Source organism: Perca fluviatilis, chromosome 11 (assembly GCF_010015445.1).
Source record: "Perca fluviatilis chromosome 11, GENO_Pfluv_1.0, whole genome shotgun sequence".
NCBI lineage: Eukaryota > Metazoa > Chordata > Actinopteri > Perciformes > Percidae > Perca > Perca fluviatilis.
This window is the reverse complement of record NC_053122.1, coordinates 28,345,085-28,369,024: the sequence shown is the minus strand read 5'-3', so window position 1 is coordinate 28,369,024 and position 23,940 is coordinate 28,345,085. Positions and strand designations below refer to the sequence as shown.

The 23,940-nt window shown below is 40.9% G+C and overlaps 1 protein-coding gene across 1 annotated transcript in view; it reads right to left on the bottom strand.

The window, feature by feature from the left end:
- The window catches only part of clstn2a (calsyntenin 2a), a 199,879-nt gene that overhangs the window by 104,521 nt on the left and 71,418 nt on the right, over positions 1–23,940 (bottom strand). The window contains exon 2 of the mRNA XM_039815057.1: positions 13,745–13,867. Coding sequence (XP_039670991.1) covers positions 13,745–13,867 — 123 coding nt within the window. The remainder of the gene's footprint in view (positions 1–13,744; positions 13,868–23,940) is intronic.

Sequence of the window (23,940 nt, the reverse complement as noted above, 5' to 3'; positions counted from 1 at the left end):
TTTATTTCATATAGTAGAGTTGCAGTGTGCTAATAATTAACTATTAGCTAATGCTCACCCCCCCCTTAGTTACAGTTTTGCTTAGCCTGTCTTCTTGCACAACACTTATAAAGATTACAGTGGAAACAGTAGCAGATGTACCACTCTAGGTTCCTAGTAATTTAGGTATTTTACACACACACACACACACACACACACACACACACACACACACACACACAACACACACACACACACACACACAATCAATCAGAGGCTAAGAGGTTGTTTGACGCTGTGAGCAACTTGACAATGCATTGATGACAGAACTCCAGTGGAGCATTACTGAACAAGTAATTACTCTGACCATCTTATATGGATCAAATTAGCTCGCTCAACAGTGGAGAGGCATGGTGATTTCCCCCATCATATAAATGGGTTTCCCCATTTTTCAGGGTGTTCCAGAAGACGATACCAAATTGTTAGTGTATCTTTTTTTCAGAAACTAGAAATGGCTTAGTTTCTTATTTGACATTTTCCATCAGATGCAGGATATTTTGGATAAGTTCTTCAGATTCTGAGACAGCCAGTTGGAGGATTACATGCATCTATTGTATAGTAGGGCACAAAAAGTAGATAGGTGCAATTTCTTCCAGATAGTGGGAAAATCCTTCCTCTTGGTGTTCAAATTGCCTTGTCACTTATACTGTAGCTTCACTGAAACGAGACAAGGACGCAATCAGCCTCATTTCAGAGCAGTTCAAGTCAGTGACGCAGAGTACAGGAGGTAAGGTCATATAGTCCATCTGTCCTTAGCACTACATTGAATTCAAAAGGAATAAAAACCTTAAATAACCCTGTGTGAGACTAATAGTACAGTGTAAGTAAGTGTAATCCTTTTCAGTTGGCGTCCCGCGGGCTACATCTGGCACTCCACTATACACTGTCAGGTTCTATAGGCTGCTGAAAATTTACAAATGTAATACAGTACATTAACACATTTTATTTAATTTACAGCCTGTTGACAACTGAAGGCTACAAGCTGAATATAACAAATTTCAATATTTATAGAAGCAGTCACATGCACAAAAAAAAAAAAAATGAGTTGGTCAGAAATAAAAAAGGGTCAACATTTAGTGGTTTAATAAGGATTTTTTTATATCATGATGTAACCACACTCTAAAACTTGAAAACACATAATGGATAATGTAGAGCGAGCCAATTCAGGCTGATTCAAGACCTGATCTGCAGCCGCCTGTCGGGGGTTCTATTTCGCAACAATGACCCGCTCGCTCTACATTATCCCACTTATTACACGGCTTATTACACAGCTTATTACACGGCTACTCATACAGAGGTTACACGCTGAGGACACCTGCGTCCCGGTCAGGACGGTTAACTTTACCGCTGATGAGCACGGCTCTCCGGCGGAAGACAGGTCACGCTGGTGAGTAGGCTAACAATGGAGCTAGCTAATGCTCAGTTTGCATTGTTCCCATTAGCTCCATTAGCGATTCCCGTTTCGTATGAGCACAAATATTGATTTAAGCTTGGACTTAATAGGATTTAACATTTTTACTTGTTCATGATTTAAAAAGATCACATGGACAGATGCTGTATCTTTTTTCCAACATGTATTAGTTCATCTTTCCCTACCATTAAAAGGCTTAGGAGCAGCACCCAAGCCGTTTTGGGCATCACCTAAGCCGAATGAATGTAATAACAATGTGAGCATCAAAACTAACTTAATGACTTTTCTCAGATCTAATGGTTGTAGTTGGTCCCCAGTGGACTTCTTTAGCAAGTTTTGTCGTTAAGCTTTTTGAGTTATTTATGCATTATCTGCTCTAGCTTTTCCAACGTTTTAGACCCAGATATGGTAATAATAACGGTCCAAAATGATGTGAAATTGCATACATTTTTAGATTTTTAGATACAGGGTTATAAATTAATTTGTTTCAATTCCATTTCTAATTATGATAAGCTCTTCATAGTAAAACGCATAACTTTTAAATTGAAATATTTGAATTACCTGCAACAGGAATGTGGAAGTGCAGTTGTTGAACAGAACAGTGGCTGTCCTCTCTTTGACACATTTGTCTTGAGCCTCGGCTACATTTAAACAACCACATGCTAGTGAGACTTATGAGAATTCCATTAACCTGAAGTCATCAATTAATTAACAACTGCAGCAATGGAAATCATTATGTAGGTATTATTCATCATATGTTCCCCTGGGTCTTTTTTTCATCTGCCGCACTGTACCATAATATTTAAACATCCTCTCTTAAAACCCTAAAATGCTCAATGAATACCAAGACAAAATGCTTTGATCAAAATAGCCTTTTTTTAAAAGCTTTTAAAGCACCAGGCCCTGCAGGGAGAAAGACTGGCCCCATGATGGTTGGCTTGCCAAACGTGCACGTCAGATACAAAACAGAATCAATATTGTGATGAGAGGATGTCATTGTCTCAGGCACGTGACCGTGTGGAGAATTCAATTCAAATAAACGAGCATCTCCTGCAAAGACAGAGGAAGAGAGAAAGTTAGGGAGAGGGGGAACCAGAAGAAAGATGGAGATGACTGAGGGAGAATAAAGGGGAATGTATCTGTCCTGCTGGGAGCAAACACAGAGAGATGGGTGTGGAAGCATCGTGCTGAACCTCATGTCCTAAGGTGAGGAGGAGATAGCAATACAAAAACTGACAGTTCACTGAGAGCCAGTCTCCTGCTCGGAACAGAAACAAACGGAGACACAGTGTGAGGAGAAAAGGCTTGCACAGACAAAACTGTAGAACAACTCTTAAACCACAGTGGACTTGTCTCTAGGCCTGACATAAGTTTTAAAAAGTGTATCCCTTTTTCTGAACATCTCCACTTTTTGTGTCCGTTCCCTTTTCTTTTAGCAGTTTTGGTCATCTGGCTTTTCAGATGATAAGTGCTCCACTGTGTTCACCAGCTAGTCACTTACTTTGTATGTCGTTTGGTGCTGGGCAGGTAGAGTACAATAGGGATGTCCCAATCTGCTTTTTTGGCCCCCGATCCGATTTTTTAAATATTGAATATCTGCCGATTGAGAGTGGCTCTCTTGCTACGGCCTCGTGAAACAATCGTATTGCAAGTATTTTAAGTGGATGTTGGACTGTTTTTACTATTTTAACGACCTCCTCACCTCTGCTGACACCGGTTCCCTCAACATCCTCATCCTCCTCGACCTGAGTGCAGCCTTCGATACCGTGAGCCATAACATCCTGCTCACCAGACTCAAAGAACTCTGTATCGAAGGTACTGCACTCAGCTGGCTCCACTCCTACCTATCCAACAGATCCCACTTCATCTCTCTCCATAAACACACCTCTGCCACAGCCACAGTCACTCAAGGTGTTCCCCAAGGCTCCGTACTTGGCCCCCTCCTCTTCATCATCTACATCCTCCCTCTTGGTCAGATACTCCGCCACTTCAACCTGGACTTCCACTGCTATGCCGATGACACCCAGATCTACCTCAGCACCAAATCCCCCCACAATCCTCCCCTCTCCCACATCAACTCCTGTCTGTCAGCTATTAAAACCTGGATGCAACACAACTTCCTCAAACTCAACAACGGCAAAACAGAATTCCTTCTCATCGGCTCCAAATCCACACTCAACAAAACCAATAACCCCACTCCCACCATCGACGGCACCATTGTCTCCCCATCTCCCCAGGCCCGCAACCTTGGCGTGATCTTTGATTCCACCCTCTCCCTTGAGCCTCACATCCGTCAAGTCATTAAAACCTCCTTCTTTCACCTCCGCAACATCGCCAAAATCAGACCCTCTCTCACACCCCCCGCTGCTGAAAGACTCATTCACGCCTTCATCTCCTCCCGACTGGACTACTGCAACTCACTTCTCCTCAGCATCAGCTCTACCAACATCAACCGACTCCAACTGGTCCAGAACTCAGCTGCCCGCCTCATCACCCACTCCAAATCCTGGCACCACATCACTCCAGTCCTAAAACAACTCCACTGGCTTCCTATCTCCCACCGGATCAACTACAAAATCCTGGTCCTCACCTACAAAGCCCTCTACCATCTGGCCCCCTCCTACCTCACTGACCTCTCCCCGTACCAACCCTCACGGTCCCTCAGATCCACCTCAGCTGGTCTCCTTTCCATTCAAAAGTCCAAACTCTGCAGTTTTGGGGACAGAGCCTTCTCCAGAGCAGCTCCCAGGCTCCCTCCCCCAAGAGATCCGCACCTCTGAGTCCCTCACCATCTTCCAGTCCCGCCTCAAGACCCATCTCTTCACCTCTGCCTATCCGTAGCCCCACGCCCCCCTCCCTTTTCATCTGTGCCTGAATCTTGTTTTGTTTTGTTCCGTTTTTGTTATCTACCTCCCCTGTAAAGCAACTTTGAGTCTATGAAAAACGCTATATAAATTCAATGTATTATTTTACAATATGTCCACATTGCTGACATTTTAGCCATGTTAATGAGCAATGGCAAGTTACTTGCCAGTTTACGTTCAGCTGACATAAATGAGCGGAGTAAGGTTGATCACTTGAAAAATGCCCTTATCGGCTTCGATCCAATACTTGCAAACGGGATCGGGACATCCCTAACAATGAGTGTACCAGAGCTTTTCATTGACAACAGCTGGCTGCAGCAGCTGGACACTTGGTCGATGAGAGCCGTGAGACTAGAAGTTACAGATCACTAAACCAAAACTGTGAGCTGAAAGACACAAAACAGCTGTAGAGCTGAGGTGATCTGCAGAGTAGGATCATTGACCCATAGTCATTTGAGCCATTGCTGATGTCAAACTATATAGATTTGCTTTAATGTAATAATGTGATGTTATTACATTATCTAGGGATACAAAATGCAATAGAATTATCATGCAGGTCTGATGATGTCGGTCGCAGCAGAGAGAAATCCGGTTTGCAGGTAGGTGTCAGCCCTCTAAAGGGCATACAGAATCTTTGATGTTCTGCAACCGTTTCATGTTGCAGACTTGCCTCACTATTACCTAAAGACTAAGCACCCACTGCATAAATTTAACAGCTACACAAAGGCACAGAGAAAGAAAGAGGGAAGGCAAAGTGATATGTTCCTCTTCACCTGGGGGCAGACACAGAGACACCTGTGTGGTTTGATCAGACTGTCCCTTCAATACTTATGCTTATCCTTTGATGATCCATCACATCATCCCTTTCTATTCCCCTCTATGTCACTCTTGTTCTCTTTGTCTCTCTCTCTCACACACACACACACACACACACACACACACACACACACACACACACCTTTGTTTCTCTCTTTCATCCCTCTAACATTTTTTGCTTCCTCTTTTGCCTCAACACCTGTGAAATGTGTCACAGCTGCTGCTTTGTTGGGTTCAATCATAGACTGTATAAAATATGAACGAAGTCTCTGTGATGTCACCCATAGGTTTCTAAAGAGCAAAAATGAAGCCCAAAGTGGGCAGCTCCCGGTGGCTCGCGAAAGACTCTTGAGATTTTTTTTGTGTCAGTTGAAAGAAGTTATCAGTAGAAAACTGCACTTCAAAATGTAACTCTCTTTTTTTAGTGGTGGCTTTGATATTTCATTCAATGTTCAATTCGTTCAATAAAAGAATGTTGGAAATTTTTTTTTAAATGACTTTCTTGTATTTTAGCAGAATACTGAAAGCAGCAGAAATGCAGAACTGAGTACACTTTAATATCTTAATCGCATGTAATATCGTTATCGCATATTTTCATCTCTCTTTTTAGATTATAATTAAATGCCACTATTCCTGTGCAAAAAAAATATAATAATAAAAATATTTTGGGCTAAAGTTTTAGAGAGCTATGTACCACTTCCCGTTTTGTGTCTTCATTCCAGCAACTGCCAAAAATGATGTAATTGTTCCTGACAGAATGGCAGGAATATTAAAGATTTTTTACTCACAATTATTCAACAATCCATCATTGTGACTCATTAACAAGTCAGGTATTGTAAATAATGCATGCTCACATAATTCAAATAGCATGCCAAACATCTTGCTAAACCACTGGCTTTGAACTTGAACTACGTGATAATAAGTCCTACGTTTTCCATATGTTATTACAAGCAATAAATAGATTTTGACTGTGTGCTTGGTTAAAAATAGAATGAGTGGCACTGACAAAAATGCAAATTGTGTCTGTTTTCTTAGGTTTTCTCAGCAAAGTAACTGTGAAGATGGAAGAAACTTTTCACAGTGGAAAAATATGGAACTTGAAATAAATGTTAGGATCTTTGGCACAGCAGCCAAAGTTTGACTAAAGCAATAATATCTTATCTCAATAGTATCCAACTGAAGTCAGATTCTTCAAGTCGAGACCAAGAGGTTTGGAGTATGAACGAACATCCTGTTGAACAGGAACAACAAAGGCATCTCAAACATGCCTTCTTGCACATAGACTGATGAATGGAGTGGTGGTTGATTTTACTTAAACAGACTATATTTGTAACACTTGTCAGATATGTGAGTCTATACAAATCCAAAATCTCACCTTTGGCCTGATGCCTGCTGAATTTTGTATACAGGAAACTATGGGGGAATATTTATCTACTGAGAAATGTTCATCATAATCAAAGTCAGCAATGTGGCTAGAGGTTACAACTCTTGTGTTCTCACCACCAGATATGTATTTCCAGATAGTGTTGTATTACAATTATGTTAATAAGCGGGCATCCAGACAAAGAACAGCCCTGTGAACACACAACACAGGGGACTGTCCGTCCATCCATCTATCTAGCATAGTATAATAGTTGGAGACATTATTTTACATCTGTATCTTTATGTTGTGACAATTGCGAGGTAAATGGTAGAAATACACCTTTCACGTCACAAGGTAATCCACCAGGAATGTGTGCTTGCATGCATTTGATTGGCTAACAAAGCTCCTTAACAGATGACGTTGTGCTGTGGCATTAGTCGAGCCTAGTTCATCTTTTGTACCAGAGGACCCTGCGACTGGCCCCCTACTCAAATGTTTTTTTTGATTGAGGTTTAAATCATAATGCATCCCAAACATGCTTCCCTTTATACATGGTATAGACTGATGATTGAAATGTGTTTCTGATCAAACGCAGAAAGACTTAAAAACATTGCCTGAAATTTTCCACATACAGTATCTCACAACAGTGAGTACACCCCTAACATTTTAGTAAATATTTCATTATATCTTTTAATGGGACAACACTGAAGAAATTACACTTTGCTACAATGTAAAGTATTAAGTATACAGCTTGTATAACAGTATAAATATGCTGTCCCCTCAAAATAACTCAACACACAGCCATTAATGTCTAAACCGCTGACAACAAAAGTGAGTACACCCCTATGTTAAATTCCCATAGAGGCAGGCAGATGTTTATTTTTAAAGGCCAGTTATTTCATGGATCCAGGATACTATGCATCCTGATAAAGTTCCCTTGGCCTTTGGAATTAAAATAGCCCCACATCATCACATGCCCTTCACCATACCTAGAGATTGGCATGGGGTACTTTCCATAAAATCATCTCTCAATGCAACCAGTGGGTCTATTTTAATTCCAAAGGCCAAAGGAACTTCATCACGATGCATAGTATCCTGGATCCATGAAATAACTGGCCTTTAACAATAAACATCTGCCTTCTATGTGAATTTAACTACTGCCGGTTTATCCATTATTCAATATTGAAGGATTTATACTGTATTAATGTAATACTATACATTGTAACAACTAATATTGTCCCATTAAAAGATATAATGAAATATTTACTAAAATGTGAGGGGTGTACTCACTTTTGTGAGATACTGTAGCTGACCCAGGGAAGTTTATTGATAAGCTGTACCAAAAAAGTTGAAGTGTTACAGCCCAAAATGTAAGGCTGTTAAGCCATCTCACAAGTGTCTGATAGAATAGATACGTTAAATTCTAATCAATACAGCCATCTACATTTGCCACATAATGGCTCTCTATTCAGGTAGTGTCTTACAGTTATAGCTGCAGTGTTGAGTGTTGGGCAGGGCTGAGCCTACAGCAGTACTGTGGCTGAACACATCTAACTAAGACACTGACTGAGGACTGACACTGCTGCTTTGGTAGTCTCTATCCACAACTTCCACTTCCGGGATTGCTCCGTTACCTTCTGCTTTCTTTGTGTTGGAATTCTAAACTCCGGTGGATTTCTGAGGAATATGGTTAACTGCTCCTCAGATCTCTGCAGGGTAAATCCAGACAGCTAGCTAGACTATCCGTTAATTCTGAGTTTTCTGTTACACAACTAAAACAAGTCCCTTCCCGAGGCTATTTTGCAGCGGCACCGTGGCTCCATCCGGCGCTTAGCACCGCCCACGACGATTGTGATTGGTTTAAAGAAATGCCAATAAACCAGAGCACATTTTTCTCCCATCCCGGAATGCTGTGTGGACTAGCCAGACCCCCCTCCGCAGCGCTGTGGAGGAAGGTCTGACAAAGCGAGACTACTGCTTTGGTTTTGCAGCCTGTGTACACAAGGTGTAACTGGACTGATGGTGGACTATGTACACAATACCGTTACTGTAGATACATAATTCATTAGTTCTTATCGGGAGATAAAAATGACTGATGGTTACGATAACAATAAGGAGCTAGAAAGACTCACTCAAAAGACAAGTTAAAGAACATTAAAAGACACTAACTTCAGGCTTACGGTCATAAATGCTGAGAACTATAGTTTACACAAACGCACACAAACAAACCAATGGGAATAATCATGTTTTTTCGTGGTGGCTGCCCATGATGACAAATTCTCATTTTCATTGTCCATCTGTCTCCACCATTTTTTCTCATAGCTATCCATTCTCACATTCCCTCCAATTTTTTTCAACTACTTTTGTTCCTTTACACTGTGTGAGTTCTGCAGGGGAAACAATGTACCACGGCACATTATTCCGGTACCATGATGAATGGAGAGAATCTGTGCCTGTTGACTGCAGCCTCGAGATAAAGAATAAGCAAATGAAAGTGCCCGCCTCGCAGGACCCTAGAGTCCACTGCCACCATTCCTCATGCTAATTTGATTGAGAACGCTTGATCAGCACATACTCCTCGACCCGCACACCTTTGCCCCAAGGAAAGTGTTGGGGGGTGTGTGTGTGTGTGTGTGTGTGTGCAGAGGATAGAGGGTGCCATCATGGCATGCAGTAATAACAATTTATCTCCAGGATGCCGGTCTCAACGTATAATGTTCAAGTTAGGCCCACTGTGGGTACTTTACATCAAAAGTGAAATGTGATACTGCAGGAGAGGGCAAGACGGAGCGAGAGAGGGGAAGGAAAAGAGAAAAAGAATATGTAGATCAAGCGGTGACGTGGGGATTTATGAGGCATTCAGAGAAGCACTAGTGATGGAAGGCCAGTGGGAGAGGGAATAAAGCATGACAAGAGAAAAGTACAAGAGAGGAGAAAATAGCCAAGTACTTAACAATCCCGGTCCATGTTCCCACACTGCAATTAATGTGGAGCCAGAAGGACGGCCTATTCCTTTCTGCAGTAAAACAAAACCAGGATTGATGAGGGCTTCTGTAACGCGTAAGTGACTGTCTGCATATGGGCTCGCTAGAAGCAAAGTGTTAGAGATAGAGGAGGAAGGATAGTTGGGTTGAGAAAGAAGAAATGGAGAGAAAGACACAAACGGAGGCTTAGATTGAAATAAAGATTTGAGAGAATATGACTCCAAGAAGAAGGGGGGGGGGGGGAAGTTTGTGCAAAACACAGGGAGAGCTGTAGCAGTAGACAATTGCAAAGGGAGATAAATTGGGAGAGAGGTGCTCTTTTGATGGCCGTTTTTTCAGTCTCCTTGGTAGCGATTGCATGGGTTTCATTCATTAAACCGCATGTGATGAAAACCAAGGAGAGAAATATCACCAGTCAGCAGCCAGTGCACAGCGCAGTTTTTTTCCTTCTGGGCCATATTTCATCCAGGTTGACCTTCTCAAGTCAACAAACCAAGTGTTAATCATGGGGGGAAAACAATCAAAATGAATTTCCTCTTTTGTCCGGCTGCTCGTTGCAGTGTCATTAAACCTTCGCTGCGTCGCAGATTTGGTTGCTCGGGAAAGCTTTGTGCAATAAATCGCTGTTAAGTCTGTACTGCTTCATTAGAGAGGAATAACGTCGGTGAGGTATATCTTCAGCATCTCCACTTTTGTGAGATGAATAAAAATATAAGAGAATAAAAGAAGTTTTTTTCCCCAGTCTATTTTTGCATAATATCCTTTTTTTTATGTTTTGGATAACTACTTCCTAGGCCCCTCCAAAGGCTCGTTAAATCTTCATAAAGAGTACATCTACAGAGGCTACAGCATTTGGGTTATACTGTACAGTACATGTACAATACAGGGCTGTTAAATGCCCTGTGAGGAAAAGCAGAACAAACGAGCATTTAACATGGATCCAGGCCGTTTCACACTCATCAAGGTCAGCTGTATTTTTATACCCACTATTTACACAACAGCTCACACGTAACATTGAGAAACACAAAGTTAGGACTGTGGCTTTAGAACAAAAACACACACACACACACACACACACACACACACACACACACACACACACACACACACACACACACACACACACACACACACACACACACACACACACACACACACACACACACACACACACACACACACACACACAAAAAGGAAAACAGAGGGAGAAAATCAGCTGAGTATCAGTTTCCCATGGTTGTCAGCGCTGGGATTAATAGGAGCCATTTCGCCATAATGAGCTGTTAAGCGTTAGCTGCCAACAAGCCCTTCGTTTGCCTTTGAGTCTCCAAATACTTTGTCCAATTATAATGGCCGTCTCTGTCTCGCTCCTTCCTGTCACTGTCAGCTCTGCTGTACCTGCGCGTACCTGTATCTGATTCCAGCTCTTGTTAGACAACATAATCAGCATCCGAAACAATCATCTGGCGATGAGGTTTTATAATGTCGTACTGTTATTAGAAAATGTGTACCCGTTCGAGTATGCGACTTCACCAGACAACTTCCACTGTCAGTACTACGCTCCCAGCACCCACTTTTATGGAAACCCTCATGAGCTGTGTGGCATATTTGCCTCAAAGGTGAGCAGTAAAAAGGAATTAAAACACACAAAGTGTTGTCCTGAAGTTGTTTTTGGTGGACTTCCCAGGGATTTTTTTTACTGGCCCACTAGGCTGTGGAAACCGGTTCTCAAAAAGCTACAATTAGTTCTCAGTAACCAAACTTTCAGTGAATGGAGAGCGTCTATAAATCTCATACTACCATTGCACACTGCTAAAGGGGACATCCCATGGTCGTGGGCCCCTCCTTTTGCTACAGTATGACATTATATAATACTATATTTATAATATTTCTAATGAAGTCCTTGAAATGAATGGTACTGTGGCTAGGACCAAAACAAAAACCAAGTGCTACATCAGGGAGATGTATGATACCTCTGACCGGGTTCTACGTGGACAAACTATTGTCTCGCTCTTTGTGTGGTGTACATTTATGTAAATTAAAACTGTGCGTTGTAACTGTTAAATATTGTAGACAAGCTTGTAAAACAGCTCCACAGTGTCAGATTAAGATTCAGGCTGGAAAATGAACACTATCATCATGCTGACAGGGCTCAGGAATATATTCTTTCACTCTTGAGAACAATCCGTTGGTCAGGTTAAATGCAGCAATTCAGCAGCAAGAAAAATTATGACACATGCTTCAATTAGCAGCAGCAGATCGTAAATAGAGCCCCGTCAGGGGGAGGGAAGAAGATGCATCTAAACTCGAAAAACTGACACGGCAATGAAAATAAATGAATTATTATTCCTCCATCCAAATCAAAGCTCCTGCTATTGTTAATTTTAAACTCAAGCTTTATAGAAAAGAACATCACTTCATATATTCATGTTTCAGACATTACAGTGTTTCCCACAGATTAGAAAGCAATTTGTTTCGTAACAATCAAGGATAAAAAATGGATGAGGGCACGCTGTTGGATGCTGTCCTCCTCTTTCTTTAATGCCTAACGAATCGATCTTTCTCTCCCAGTGTGTCTTTCTGCTTGAGCAGCACTGGTTGAAGCCTGAAAATATTGTAAACAAATTAATAACATTAATTCCACTGGTCGGACTGTTGAGCTCTGTTTCAGAGTGATAGCTCCGGTTCAGGCTGGTCCTCATCCTCAACACGGGCCTTTTTCAGTCGTGGAAAATACTTTTCAATACTCATCTGGATTGTAGCAGCGAACATTCAGCATAAGAGTAAAAAATGACATAACATTATTTATAATAAGTTTATTTGATTCACAGCTGCTACATATAGTGTTTTGACCTCGACAACCCAACTGCATTTTACCGCAAACTTGGGACTAGTTAACTTTCTAAAAGCAGGAGTCGGGTCGGGACTCCAACATTAACACACTGATAACATTGTATTCAGAATATAAAATATTTTTAATAGGACATTTTAATGTGTGATTGTGTAAAGGTGTTCACGAGATCCTTTCGTGAACTTGTGAAATTCGCCAGCTGTCTTCTCTCGTTTTGATGGAGACAGACACTGTGTGCACGGGGGGTGGGGCTGTGTGTGCGTGCGTGTGTGTGTGAGAGAGAGAGACGTGTGAGCGACAGAGAGACGGGGGAGAGCAGGGAAAGGAAATGCAGCTGAACGAATACGCTGCGTGTTTTAAATAGCGTAAAAAAAAAAAAAAGATTAATAACGAAACGCAATATGTGGCGGCCGGTGTTGATTGTATGGTGCACCGCCACTAATTAGCTTATATGTGGGAAACACTGCATTATTCATTATACATTATTTAAATTCATACTTTCGTGTTCATGTAGTGTGTTATTTTTAAGAAGGTTTAAATGTAATACAGTGGTGGTGCAGCGACTCCGTAGATTCACAACATGTCATCTTATCTATTTACAGTAAACACAAACCTACTGATATTTGTTATTTACAAGCCCTCGGTCATCATACCATGATGAGAAGAAAGTGCTCATAAAAACAGAAAGAAAAACATGTTTAACACTACTAAGGGTGATAAATGGAACTCAGTCTCCACGACAAACCGTGAGTACAGAGAACTGTTGGATCATCTGTTTTTGTCTTGTGGTGGGAAGTTGCCACAGTTTCCTGCACGCAGAACTGAAGCATCCTTGTCTCTGTGCCAGTGTGTGTGTGTGTGTGTGTGTGTGTGTGTGTGTGAGACAACGCTCATGTGGGAGGATGTATACTGTATGTGTTATACTTTCAAATGTGTGTAGATACCAGTGTTGTAGTCGATACACCAACTGTCGAGTCCAAGTCAAGTCTTGGGTCCCCGCTCTTCGAGTCCAAGTCCGAGTCACCAAAGAAGCGGCTCAGTCCAGTCCGAATTGAGTCACCTTTACCTGAGTTTGAGTCAGAGTCGAGCCACGTCCAGAGAATAGCGACTCAAGTCCGAGTCCAGGACTCGAGTACTCCCTCACTGGCCCATGCATGAAACCGTTACAGACTAAATATACAGTATATCAATGTCTTATGTCAATTTTTATTGACTTATTACACATAAAAGTAGTCAGAAACTTCATCCAACTTCCAAGTCCTATTTCGTGAATGTTGCGAGTCTGATTTCATTTTCTCAAGTCCAAGTCGAGTCACGAGTCCAGAGAATAGTGACTCGAGTCGGACTCCAATATTCCATCACTGGTGGATACTGTGCAGCGGATGGTTTTTCCATGTGTGTATTAGTTTTTCCTACCAGCATAAGGGACCGGGGCATCCTTGTCCAGAGCTACCAGCGGAGGGTCCAGCAGCACCGTGTCCATGTTCTCCGTGATCACACCATGGTAAGATGTTTCTATCCACGGCTTGTGCTTGTTGACTGTGGAAGAGAAGGAAATGCACATTTCATTTCACTTTGTTGTTTCTAACTGTATCTAAAAGTGCGGAATCACTTCAAGAGGACTGAGAATGACATTTCTAAAAGTTTTTACAGATGGCAGGAGGACCAATGGAAGTCCAAGGGTGTACATTGTGTTGTAGCGCTTTACATCTATGTCTTCCATTAAAATAACTCTGCAGTGCTTTGTTAGAAAACACAAACACAAGTCCTTAGTTTAACAAGAGAATCCTATAACTCCTAAGTACTCCCACTTGCCAAGACAGCCAATCACAAGCATTATTAAATCTTGTCAGAAGCATGCTGCATCCTTATTGGCTCTCTTTGAAATTTGCTATTGAATGACGAGGCATTTTTCAATAGTCGATACTGAAGAGGCAATTTGGTCGGTGCCTAAAAAAATATTGAATTCAGTACCCAGCCCTACTCCTCACCAATGGCTACTAGAGCTGGGCGATATGGAGAAAATCAAATATCCCAATATTTTTGACATATTTTTTGAATACCTTGATATCGATATTGCAGTGATATTGTAGGGCTGACAATTGGTGCTTTCACAAAATATGCACCCAAGGAGATTTTTGATAAATAATGTTTGATAAGTTATGTTGATATAATAACTATGTGGGTAAATGCAAATAATAGAACAGCTAGAACAGTCTGGTGTGTTCCGAAAATTACATTACTCTACTGTAATGCAGCCTGTAAAACCAGAAAAAGACAACACTTGTGTCATATCAGGATATTACGTTATCCAAAATTTAAGACGATATCTAGCCTCATATATCAAAATAATATCGATATACTGCCCAGCCCTAATGGCTACACTGCCAGGTTTGCTCAAGGGACACTTTAGTCCAAGTACCAAAGTCAAGGACTGAACCTGCTTTAAACTTCTAATTCCTGTGCTTCTTTCCCCTTCCTCCAGCCCCCATCATCCTTTTCTTTTTCTCTCCTTCCCTTTCTGCCTCTGTGCTAGTGTTCTACAACATGGAGCATGCAACCACCCTGCCAGAAATGTGATTGAGAGGTCAGGAGGATGAGCTGGAGATTACCACAGATCACCATTACACATAGTTACTCACACTGTAAATTAAACATCCTCACTTTCTTGCAGCATGTAGATAGAGGCGGGTGTACAAGCCACAAAAACAACCATATGTGCATGTGCACTTTCGTGCACGCACGCATGCACGCACACACACATCTCTAGTGTACAAATGTGACTCTGCAGGGATCTGGGATGTCAACTTGACCTTTCAATCCACTGAAGAGGAAAGCTTTGTCTCATGCCAATGAGCAGATGACACGTCCAGCTGGCAGTGATTTAAAATGCATCAAACTGTTCCTAAAACCTTCTCACAGCTTTTAATCTGTTTGGACAAATTTCAGTAGTTTTGTCCTACTATCCCATTTTCTCCCCGCTTGTCACCATATCGAGTTGAGATTACAGGGTCACAGTAAAAAAAAAAAAAAAGAAAAAAAGGAAACACATGTTAGGCCTGTACAAAGGAAACCGGTTTGTTTAAACCAAAAAATAATTAATTATTGATGGGGGAAAAAAAACGGGTAGTAATGACATAAAACACAACATACTGATGTGAAGAAATCATTAAGAAAATGCAATGTACCTGTGCATTTCTTCTCATTCACACTTGCTTTCTACTCTTTCAATTCACTAAGAGAGACTTGCTGATTTATTTGAGATGGGACTCTCGGCCTACTGAGACAGAGTAGAGAGTGGATAATAGGCAGTGAGAGAGAGAGCCACAAGGGAAGACATTATTCATACTAGGAGTCTCATGCTCATGCAGCAGATAGAAAGCACTGCAGCAAACAGCAGGACTCTGCCCTGCTGGAAAGTGGAGAGAGGAGAGTGGAGGTCCGTCCTCTTCGAGTGGTGTTCAGGCATCTTTTACACCACAGAGAATTGTACTTGCAATCGAGGAAAGTCAGTGCATTAAAGCACACTAGTACACACACTTTTTATGGTGTATTTTAGGTACATTTTAGAATCTCCACCCAAAAGCAGACGTGAAATGAACTGAAACAATCTCATAAAGAGATGCATCAAAACCAAGACCATATTAGACTGCGGTGCTGAGGTGACGATAAAACAGACTATAAAAATGTGCATTATTCAACTGAGTGTTTAAAGTGTTTACAGTGTAAACACGTAGAAATGAAGACTCAGTTGAATAATGCAGAGTAAATATATTAATCCATCATGCCCACATAGCATTTCATTTACATTTGAAAATGTCTTCAGTAAGTCTAATAGCAGCCCACAGCTAGTGCAGTTTACTCATGGGTGGCAGCTTCGTTTTCTGGCTCAAGGTCTTACATTTATCCCACACAAATAGGGTGGCGGTTGAGGAAGCCAGAGCTGTGACTCTTTAAAGGGAGTCTAATATAAGAGCTCTTTTGTAGAGTGCACACATCAGACCATGGGCTATTTCCAAAATGGCTTTCATGACATGTAGAATGGTAAAGCCATTAGTGATGTGTTTAAGGCATTCATCCTTGACATCTTCGTACTGAGCCTCAGCAATGAAACAAAAATTGAGGTGCGCTTGCATTCAAAGAAAAAAAAAAAAAAAACTGGAGTGGCTGCCTTGCCAAAGTAGGCCCTAATATATAAATAATAAATATATGTCACTGCCAACCATAGAGCCATAACACATGGCTGATAAAAGCCAGTCTTGTAGCATGTGGTTCCGCCTTTAATTAGGTTATAAGTGTCGTTGACTGCAATATGCAAGGCATCTTTGGCCATTTCCTAAGGAACGTCTGCAACCATTACAGCATTACAGCCTCAGAATGCACATTATGGAGGACTAATTCACTTAGCAGAAGAAACAGTCTAAAAGGGGCTCTAGTACAGCACTGGATCAAATCTGATGGGACAGTAATATGAACAAATCCAGAAACAAGATAGTGCTTTCCTGTAAATAACACTACTGCAGGGAATTGTCAACTTGTCCATCCTGGTATTGAAATGAAAATATCTGTTTGTGTCTTCCCCTGGGACAGAGGCTCATGAAAACATATTACTGTAAGGATGCAGGCAGCTGATAATCTGTATTTAATTTGGGTCCCAGCTCATATTAAAAAAGACACCACATTACGGTGGTGTGTACTGATACATTTAAGTCATGTCAAATCCATTTCTTTTTAGCATTTATTTTATTACAATGATGTTGCAGTGGAATAGATCCAATCCTTCCACAGCACTGTATAAGGCAAAATACCAATAATGACTACACAGAAGAAGAAGAAACGCAAAAGATAGTGAAGAAACCTTTTATAACAAGGGATGAAAAGAAGAGGTAGGATAAAAATGAAAAGGCTAGATGGAATAAGAGGAAATCACATCACATTAAATTGATGTGACATTCAAGTTTTGAGAAGTGATTTGAAATAGATTTACTATATATTTACGGTTACTGATCACACACACACACACACACACACACACACACACACACACACACACACACACACACACACACACACACACACACACACACACACACACACACACACACACACACACACACACACCTCTCTGTGTGCTTTGGGTGACTTGTTGACAAAATGGTTGTGACTGTGGACCTGTAAGCCACCATTACTCAACACCAGCGACTTAAGTAGATCATAAGATGGATTTACTGTTTTAGCAGAATGTGGAAACAGAGGACACAAAAGGGAAATGTGAAAGAACATAATTAAAGTGAATGAAAAAGGAGGCCAGTTATCAATAACAAATGCAATAAAACCAGTTTTAAAAAACCAAAACAGCACAACAGGTCCCAATAGATCAGCCAGAGAGTGATTTGTTCAACATTTGTGCTAGGAATTGCAAAACATTATGTTAAGTCGATAATCATGTTTTGGTGTTGGTTTCATACAATCAATTTTCCATCAGGGTTTTGGTGTCTAAACATGCAGCTCAGAGATAATGCCCTTCTCTTCTCTTTGTTTCTAGCTTCATTAACCGAACAAGAATAAAGTACTGCTGACTTGCACTCCATTACTGTTAACTGACTGCATGTTCATTTTACAGGAATTCAGAGCATGAGAGAAAATTAAACAGGAGTCTCCCCTGACACCATTACGGGTATCTCAATATTAATCAGTAGCTTTTATTCTTGGTTTCTCTAATGAGGCAGTTCAAACAAATAACCTCATTCAAGACTTGTCTCTTATACGAACGCGGTGATGTGGGAAGTGTTTATGACGCTCTTAGTTAAACAGTAAAAGCAGTGAGAGAATTAAAAACGGCAGATTCAGAGCCATTCAGCTCAGTTATGATATTTGGTGGACATAACGTAATGTAGGTGGCTTCAGTGGCGAACAGTGAATGTCATTGCACCACACCTCTACCATTAATTGACAGCAACTTCATCTAAGCTATGCAGGAGTTAATCACGTGTAGCGGTTGTAATACAGCATTATGGAATGGAGCAAGTGTGGACAAGTCATTAGTGTATCTTATGTTAATATATGTGTGGAAAATAATAACTTAACCAGCCCTTAGATATTATTGTTAGCTACCAATCATAGCTTACACACAACTGTAGTTTCTTACTGATTTAGAAGACAATTTGCAATATCACTAAGGTTTTTAATTTAACCGTATTTATGAAGAAGAACACAAAAAAAAAAAAAAACACTGAATAACTATATTCTGCCAATCAAGGATGCAGTTAGACTTTCCAGCCGTCTTTCTCAGGTCACTGCCATCGATTTTTCATTTGTTTCAGTGACCAGAAAACATTCCTACCTGGAGGGACGACCTGCTTACAAAATACAGGATTTAGTCTGTAGGTATTTTGAACAATTCAGAGACCATTTATCAGCGAGTTTCAGGACCAGCATGAAGACACAGCGACATATACAGTAACACAACAGTTACATGCATTTACAGCACTGGCTAAGAAGGGGGCCAACAACAGCTTAAGCATTAGAAACTCAAACGCCCAGGAGAGGAGGGGGACAAAATCATTACATTATGTCCATAATTACTATGAGCATCAACTCTGACTTTTACAGTCCCAGTGCTGAAGCATAAGAACAGAGTAATTAGGCATATTGACAGCCGCAAATAAGTCCTGCACTTTAAACAGAACTAGGTTAGAGCTGGCCGGTAGGTCATTTTCAGGACATAAACTCTTCCCACTCAATCTCTCCCAGGACCCTTCCTCCTTGTACAGTTAGATTTGCGGGCAGTGCAGTTGTTTTAAGTGTCTTTTTCTTCTTAACAACTCATTAAAAAGGGGCCAGAAACTCTGATCTCCACATACTGCAAGCCATAAAGTCCCCCACAAGTTCTGAATGCAATCAGTTTACAGAGATTTGGATTTCATTTGGCTTTGCCCACATTCCCATCAAGACAACACAGAGGTTGCTTTCCGATCCGAACAACAACGTGTGGGATACAGATGTGCCATAATTGCTCTGCGACGCACAACTCCCTCCTTCTCCTTCCCTCAGTCTGGTGCCGACCGCATCAAAACAAACTGAGGAGGCAAACAAAGCCACTTTGTTTAATTGGCATAAGATATTTTGCACACAGCAGTGCAATATCTATAGTGATGTAAGAAAAACAACTGCACAGTTATTTGGGTATGTCTGAGGACAGAGTGTGCCTGAGTGTGTTTGTAGAGTAGATGGCCATGGACAAAACCTATACTGCTGAAAAAACAGAGAGGAATTCATTTAATCACAGAGGGAGGAACGAAGGAAGAAGGGATGTATACAGTTGAAAGTTAATGTTCTGTGGTGGTATGGCATCTCCACACGAGCGTGAGATGAAACACAGCGGGTTTCTAATTCTGGAGGATCTGATGAGTCAACAGGATCCTATGGAGACTATTAAAGGTGAGTGGGTGGAGTTGTTACAGAAAATGACAATAGTTATGAACTGAAAAAAAGCTATTATCCACATCCAAAACACAGACAAGGTGCAATCCTAGCTCTGCTGTCTGTAAATATAGGACTAGTCTTGCTTTGCCAGACCCTCCTCCAAAGCGCGCTGAAGGAGGTTCTGGCTACTCCACAAAGCATTTCGGAGATGGGAGGAAAATGTGCTCCGGTTAAATGGCATTTCTTTAAACAAATCAGAATCATCATGGGCGGTGCTTAACTTAACAGAGCCGCTGCAAAATAGTTGTGCGAGAGAAAACTTGGACAGATAGTCTAGCTAGCAGTCTCAATTTATCCTGCAGAGATCTGAGGAGCAGTTAACCATAGTCCTCAGAAATCCACCAAATTTAAAATCCCTACACAAAGAAAGTGGAGGGAAACTGACAATTCCTGCATCCGGCAGAATTTCCTGTAGCACCGGAGAAATCCCAGAAGTGGAACGCAAAGGGTATAGACTAATATATGACATACAAGATTTACCAGTCTAAGAAACCAAAAGGCTACAGTGCATCACAGACTGAAGGCTTACCTTGGGGACCAAGACATGAGGCATAAAATAAACTATATAGGCATAACACATAACCGACTAGATATTACCATCATCACAGTGGGTAACCTTCAGCTTATGAAAGCATGGCATTCATCTGAAATACTTATGGGAGCTTTGATGACACATGAAAAGTCTGCTCCTTCATTTAATTCATCAGAAATAATATTTGCATTAGCGCCTATGCTATGAAGAAAAAAAAAAAACTGTCATTAGACTTTTAAGCAAACATTCCAATTTGTTAAACTCCCTGATTACGTTTTTTTTTGTCAGAGGTGGCATTTCCTGACAGCAGAGCTAAAGTGATACCCAGGGAGACTCAAAATGTCAGTTGTTTGCCATTAGAGGATTTGGTATTCACTATAAGGAAATATTGAGCCCTGCTGTAAGGAACTGAGTGTGCCTAGCCTCCAGAATTGCCCCTTAATAATAAACCTTATTTGTTTTTCTTCCTGGTCTGCCTATTCTACTTGTTATGAATCATCGGTTGATTTTCAGTACAATGAGGGAGGGAGGGACCGTGACTTGGATAACCAACAATGGCTCTGATTAGCTTCTGCAGTAAAAAGAGATGCAGAGTGCTTCGAGTGTTGGCTTACTGTCAATTAGTTGCACTGAGTTGGCCAATGAAGGGGCAAAACAGAAGGATTTGAAGTGAAGTGAAAGTAGAGTGGAGGAAAAAGGACAACAAAGAGAGAACAAAGCAGGGGACGGGAGGGAGGAGGAAGGAGGAGGGGATATCTCCATTAGCAGAAAGCAGCAGGCGGCGAGAGAAGCCACGGTGGGGAGTAATGGAGGGCAGTGTGACCGACTGGATTGAATGAGAAACTGTTCCACTCTGCAGACTTGGGCCTCGTGTGGTGATCCACCAACGTTAACAGCCTACCATTTGCACTTCTTTCAACTCACTTCAAATATGACAATGTGCTGAATGTAAAAAAAAAAAGAAAAAAAAAGAACTTTAAATGGAAATTCCACGCCTCGGCTGGCTGGTGTGAGTGATTCCTCCATCTGTTTGTCTAGTTTTGCATCACACATTTAGTGACACTATCTTACACATTCAATGCAAAGCAGACTTAAGAGTGTGGAAGCGGAGAACTCATTGTGACAATTTGAACATATTTATATGGTGCGGACAAGTTATAATCCCCAACAAGGAAGGCGTATTTGACAAAAGTACAAATTGGATATGCCAGTTCATCACATGATATCGTAAATGAACAGAAAATGCCACTTAAACCTATTCACTGCTGTCCACATCTTGTTTACATTAATACAAATAATTTCATAATGCATGCATGCACCTCTAAATCTTTTGATATTATTGTTTTTTTGCCATTTCAAAACAGGCAGTTTCAGTCATTTTATGACCAAAACTGATTTGCAACAGATTCATTCCTCTGAGGGGGGGGTAAAACAAGCCCTTTATACCTCCAAGGACCCTGAATGTGTGTTGATACCAACAGGGAGCAATCAAGTTAACATCTTCAGAGTCTTAATGCATGTTTTATCTGTTGAAATGCAAATAAAGTATGTGAATGTGATTGATTAGATTAAACAATTATTAGACCATCAGTAACTTGGACACATTCGTTAGCTTTTAATTGCTTCAACTTGTGTATTCCACGCATACACTCGTTTTAATCCATTGTCCAGTTGCCAAATAAAGTGACCCATTGATGATGCTCACCTAAAATGTATGAAACAGGCAATAGGTCTTCTTTGGTCCATGTGTACGGTGTGCTATTTTATCAGCTGCATTACTCTACCTCGACTACCGGGATTGGTTCCAAAAGCCATTTCCCTTTTGGATCCGAGTCATGGTTGGCAAAAACCCAGATCTCTTATCGAACCTTTTATCTCTCTTCAGTCTTTTTATTAGCAAAGAGAAGTGTACATGACATTAAAAGGCAACAGTCTCATTTTAGCCAGCAATAACCATTAGCTTTTGTTAAAATGATAAATTATTATATCAGATAAATCATGCAAATTCCATATCGGCTAAAATGAAGGTTTTCATTGGGCCCTCCACTATTTAAAACAAGGGACTTGTGAAAGGTGTAAAAGTAAGTAGGTCAAACAACATCAACATTTCATATATTTCTAAACTCATTATCAGGTTGCAGTTAACATTAATTAGCTTCCAATCAAACGCTGTTCAACCAAAGATGTACTAGATCTTCTGTTTTTTTTTTTGCCATTTATAACTTTAGCTACTTGCAAATGTTGAAAGCTAAACCTATTTAGATTTGATTCATTACTTGAAACAATTCAATAAGCGGACATGATGCTGGATTTGAGTTTGATTAAATGCAATCAAACCCCAATCCTTCTCCTGGATGATTCGCTAACTACCTAGGTTCCTCACTATTTGTCATCCCTCTTTCTAGTTTGTCACGTTAGCGCACAAGTCTCCCTGCTCTGCCAGGTCGGTTAGTTTGACATTTAAGACCCCATGCTGGGTGAGACACATCGATCCACTCCAGTAAAGCAAAGTTGTACTCTGGCAGGTATCCGTTTGGTTGCTGCACTTGTTATCCTTTTTGTCGCCGATCCACATCTCAGCTGTATCAGCTGTGAGTCTGTCTGTCTTTTCTTACAGTCTGTCTCAGATAGATATTCTGTCTGTCTGTCACTGTCTGCCATGATACCTCTCTCTCTCTCTCTCTCTCTCTCTCTCTCTTTCTCTCTTAACAGGTGTAAACTGTCAGTCCGACAATTTGTCGTGACTTTTCCCTGGGTTCCCGGTGAAGACTTAGATTAAATGTCTCTTGAACAAGCAAGCTGGAAAGAATTTAGAGTGACAGTTTAGTGTCAGTGAAGGTGACAGCCAAAAAAAGGGAGAGAAACATTTAACACATATTGGATGGATACTGATAGATATAAAGACAAAGATGGAAGTGGCAATGTGGGTTAGATGGGGATTAGCAGATCTCAAAATGTGGGTTGCCGTTTACTTTTCTGGCACTGTAAATAAAATGTATACTATAATCCTCTACTAAACTAGTAGTCAAATCACTAAAATAGTGTGTATTCAAACAGACAAAAATCTTTATGAAGACCCAAATCAGACACAGTGGTGGTTTTAAGATTAACACAGATAAAATACTATTTTTTCTTAGACTTTTATAAGTCTAAAAACATTTAACAAGCCACCCTGCTTTCTCCTGGCCCATGGTTCAGTTTTCTCTGGATGATATCTCACATCTACAAATCCAGCAGAGAAATGGCGGATTAAAAAGAGCAGGCAGTCTGTTATACCTGTCCAAGCTGCAAGATGTCTGATTCAATTACAGCACAATAGCGCTCCAACAAGAAGGGGGCAGGAAATAACTTCCACTGTGGTGTCCTCAACATAGCTCGCCTAGCACAGTGAACTACATCAGACGGTCTAAAAATGGCTAGTCTGTTCTTTTTGTGAAGAAGCTGTCACAAAAACACACCCTGAAGCTGCCACTTTCCCTCTTTGTGAAAACAGGATACACATATCGTTTTTTTAAAGGATAAGCAATACAATGCACACGGACTGAAAGATATTATCAATTAGCTCACAAAAAACTGCTGTTCTCATAATACATTA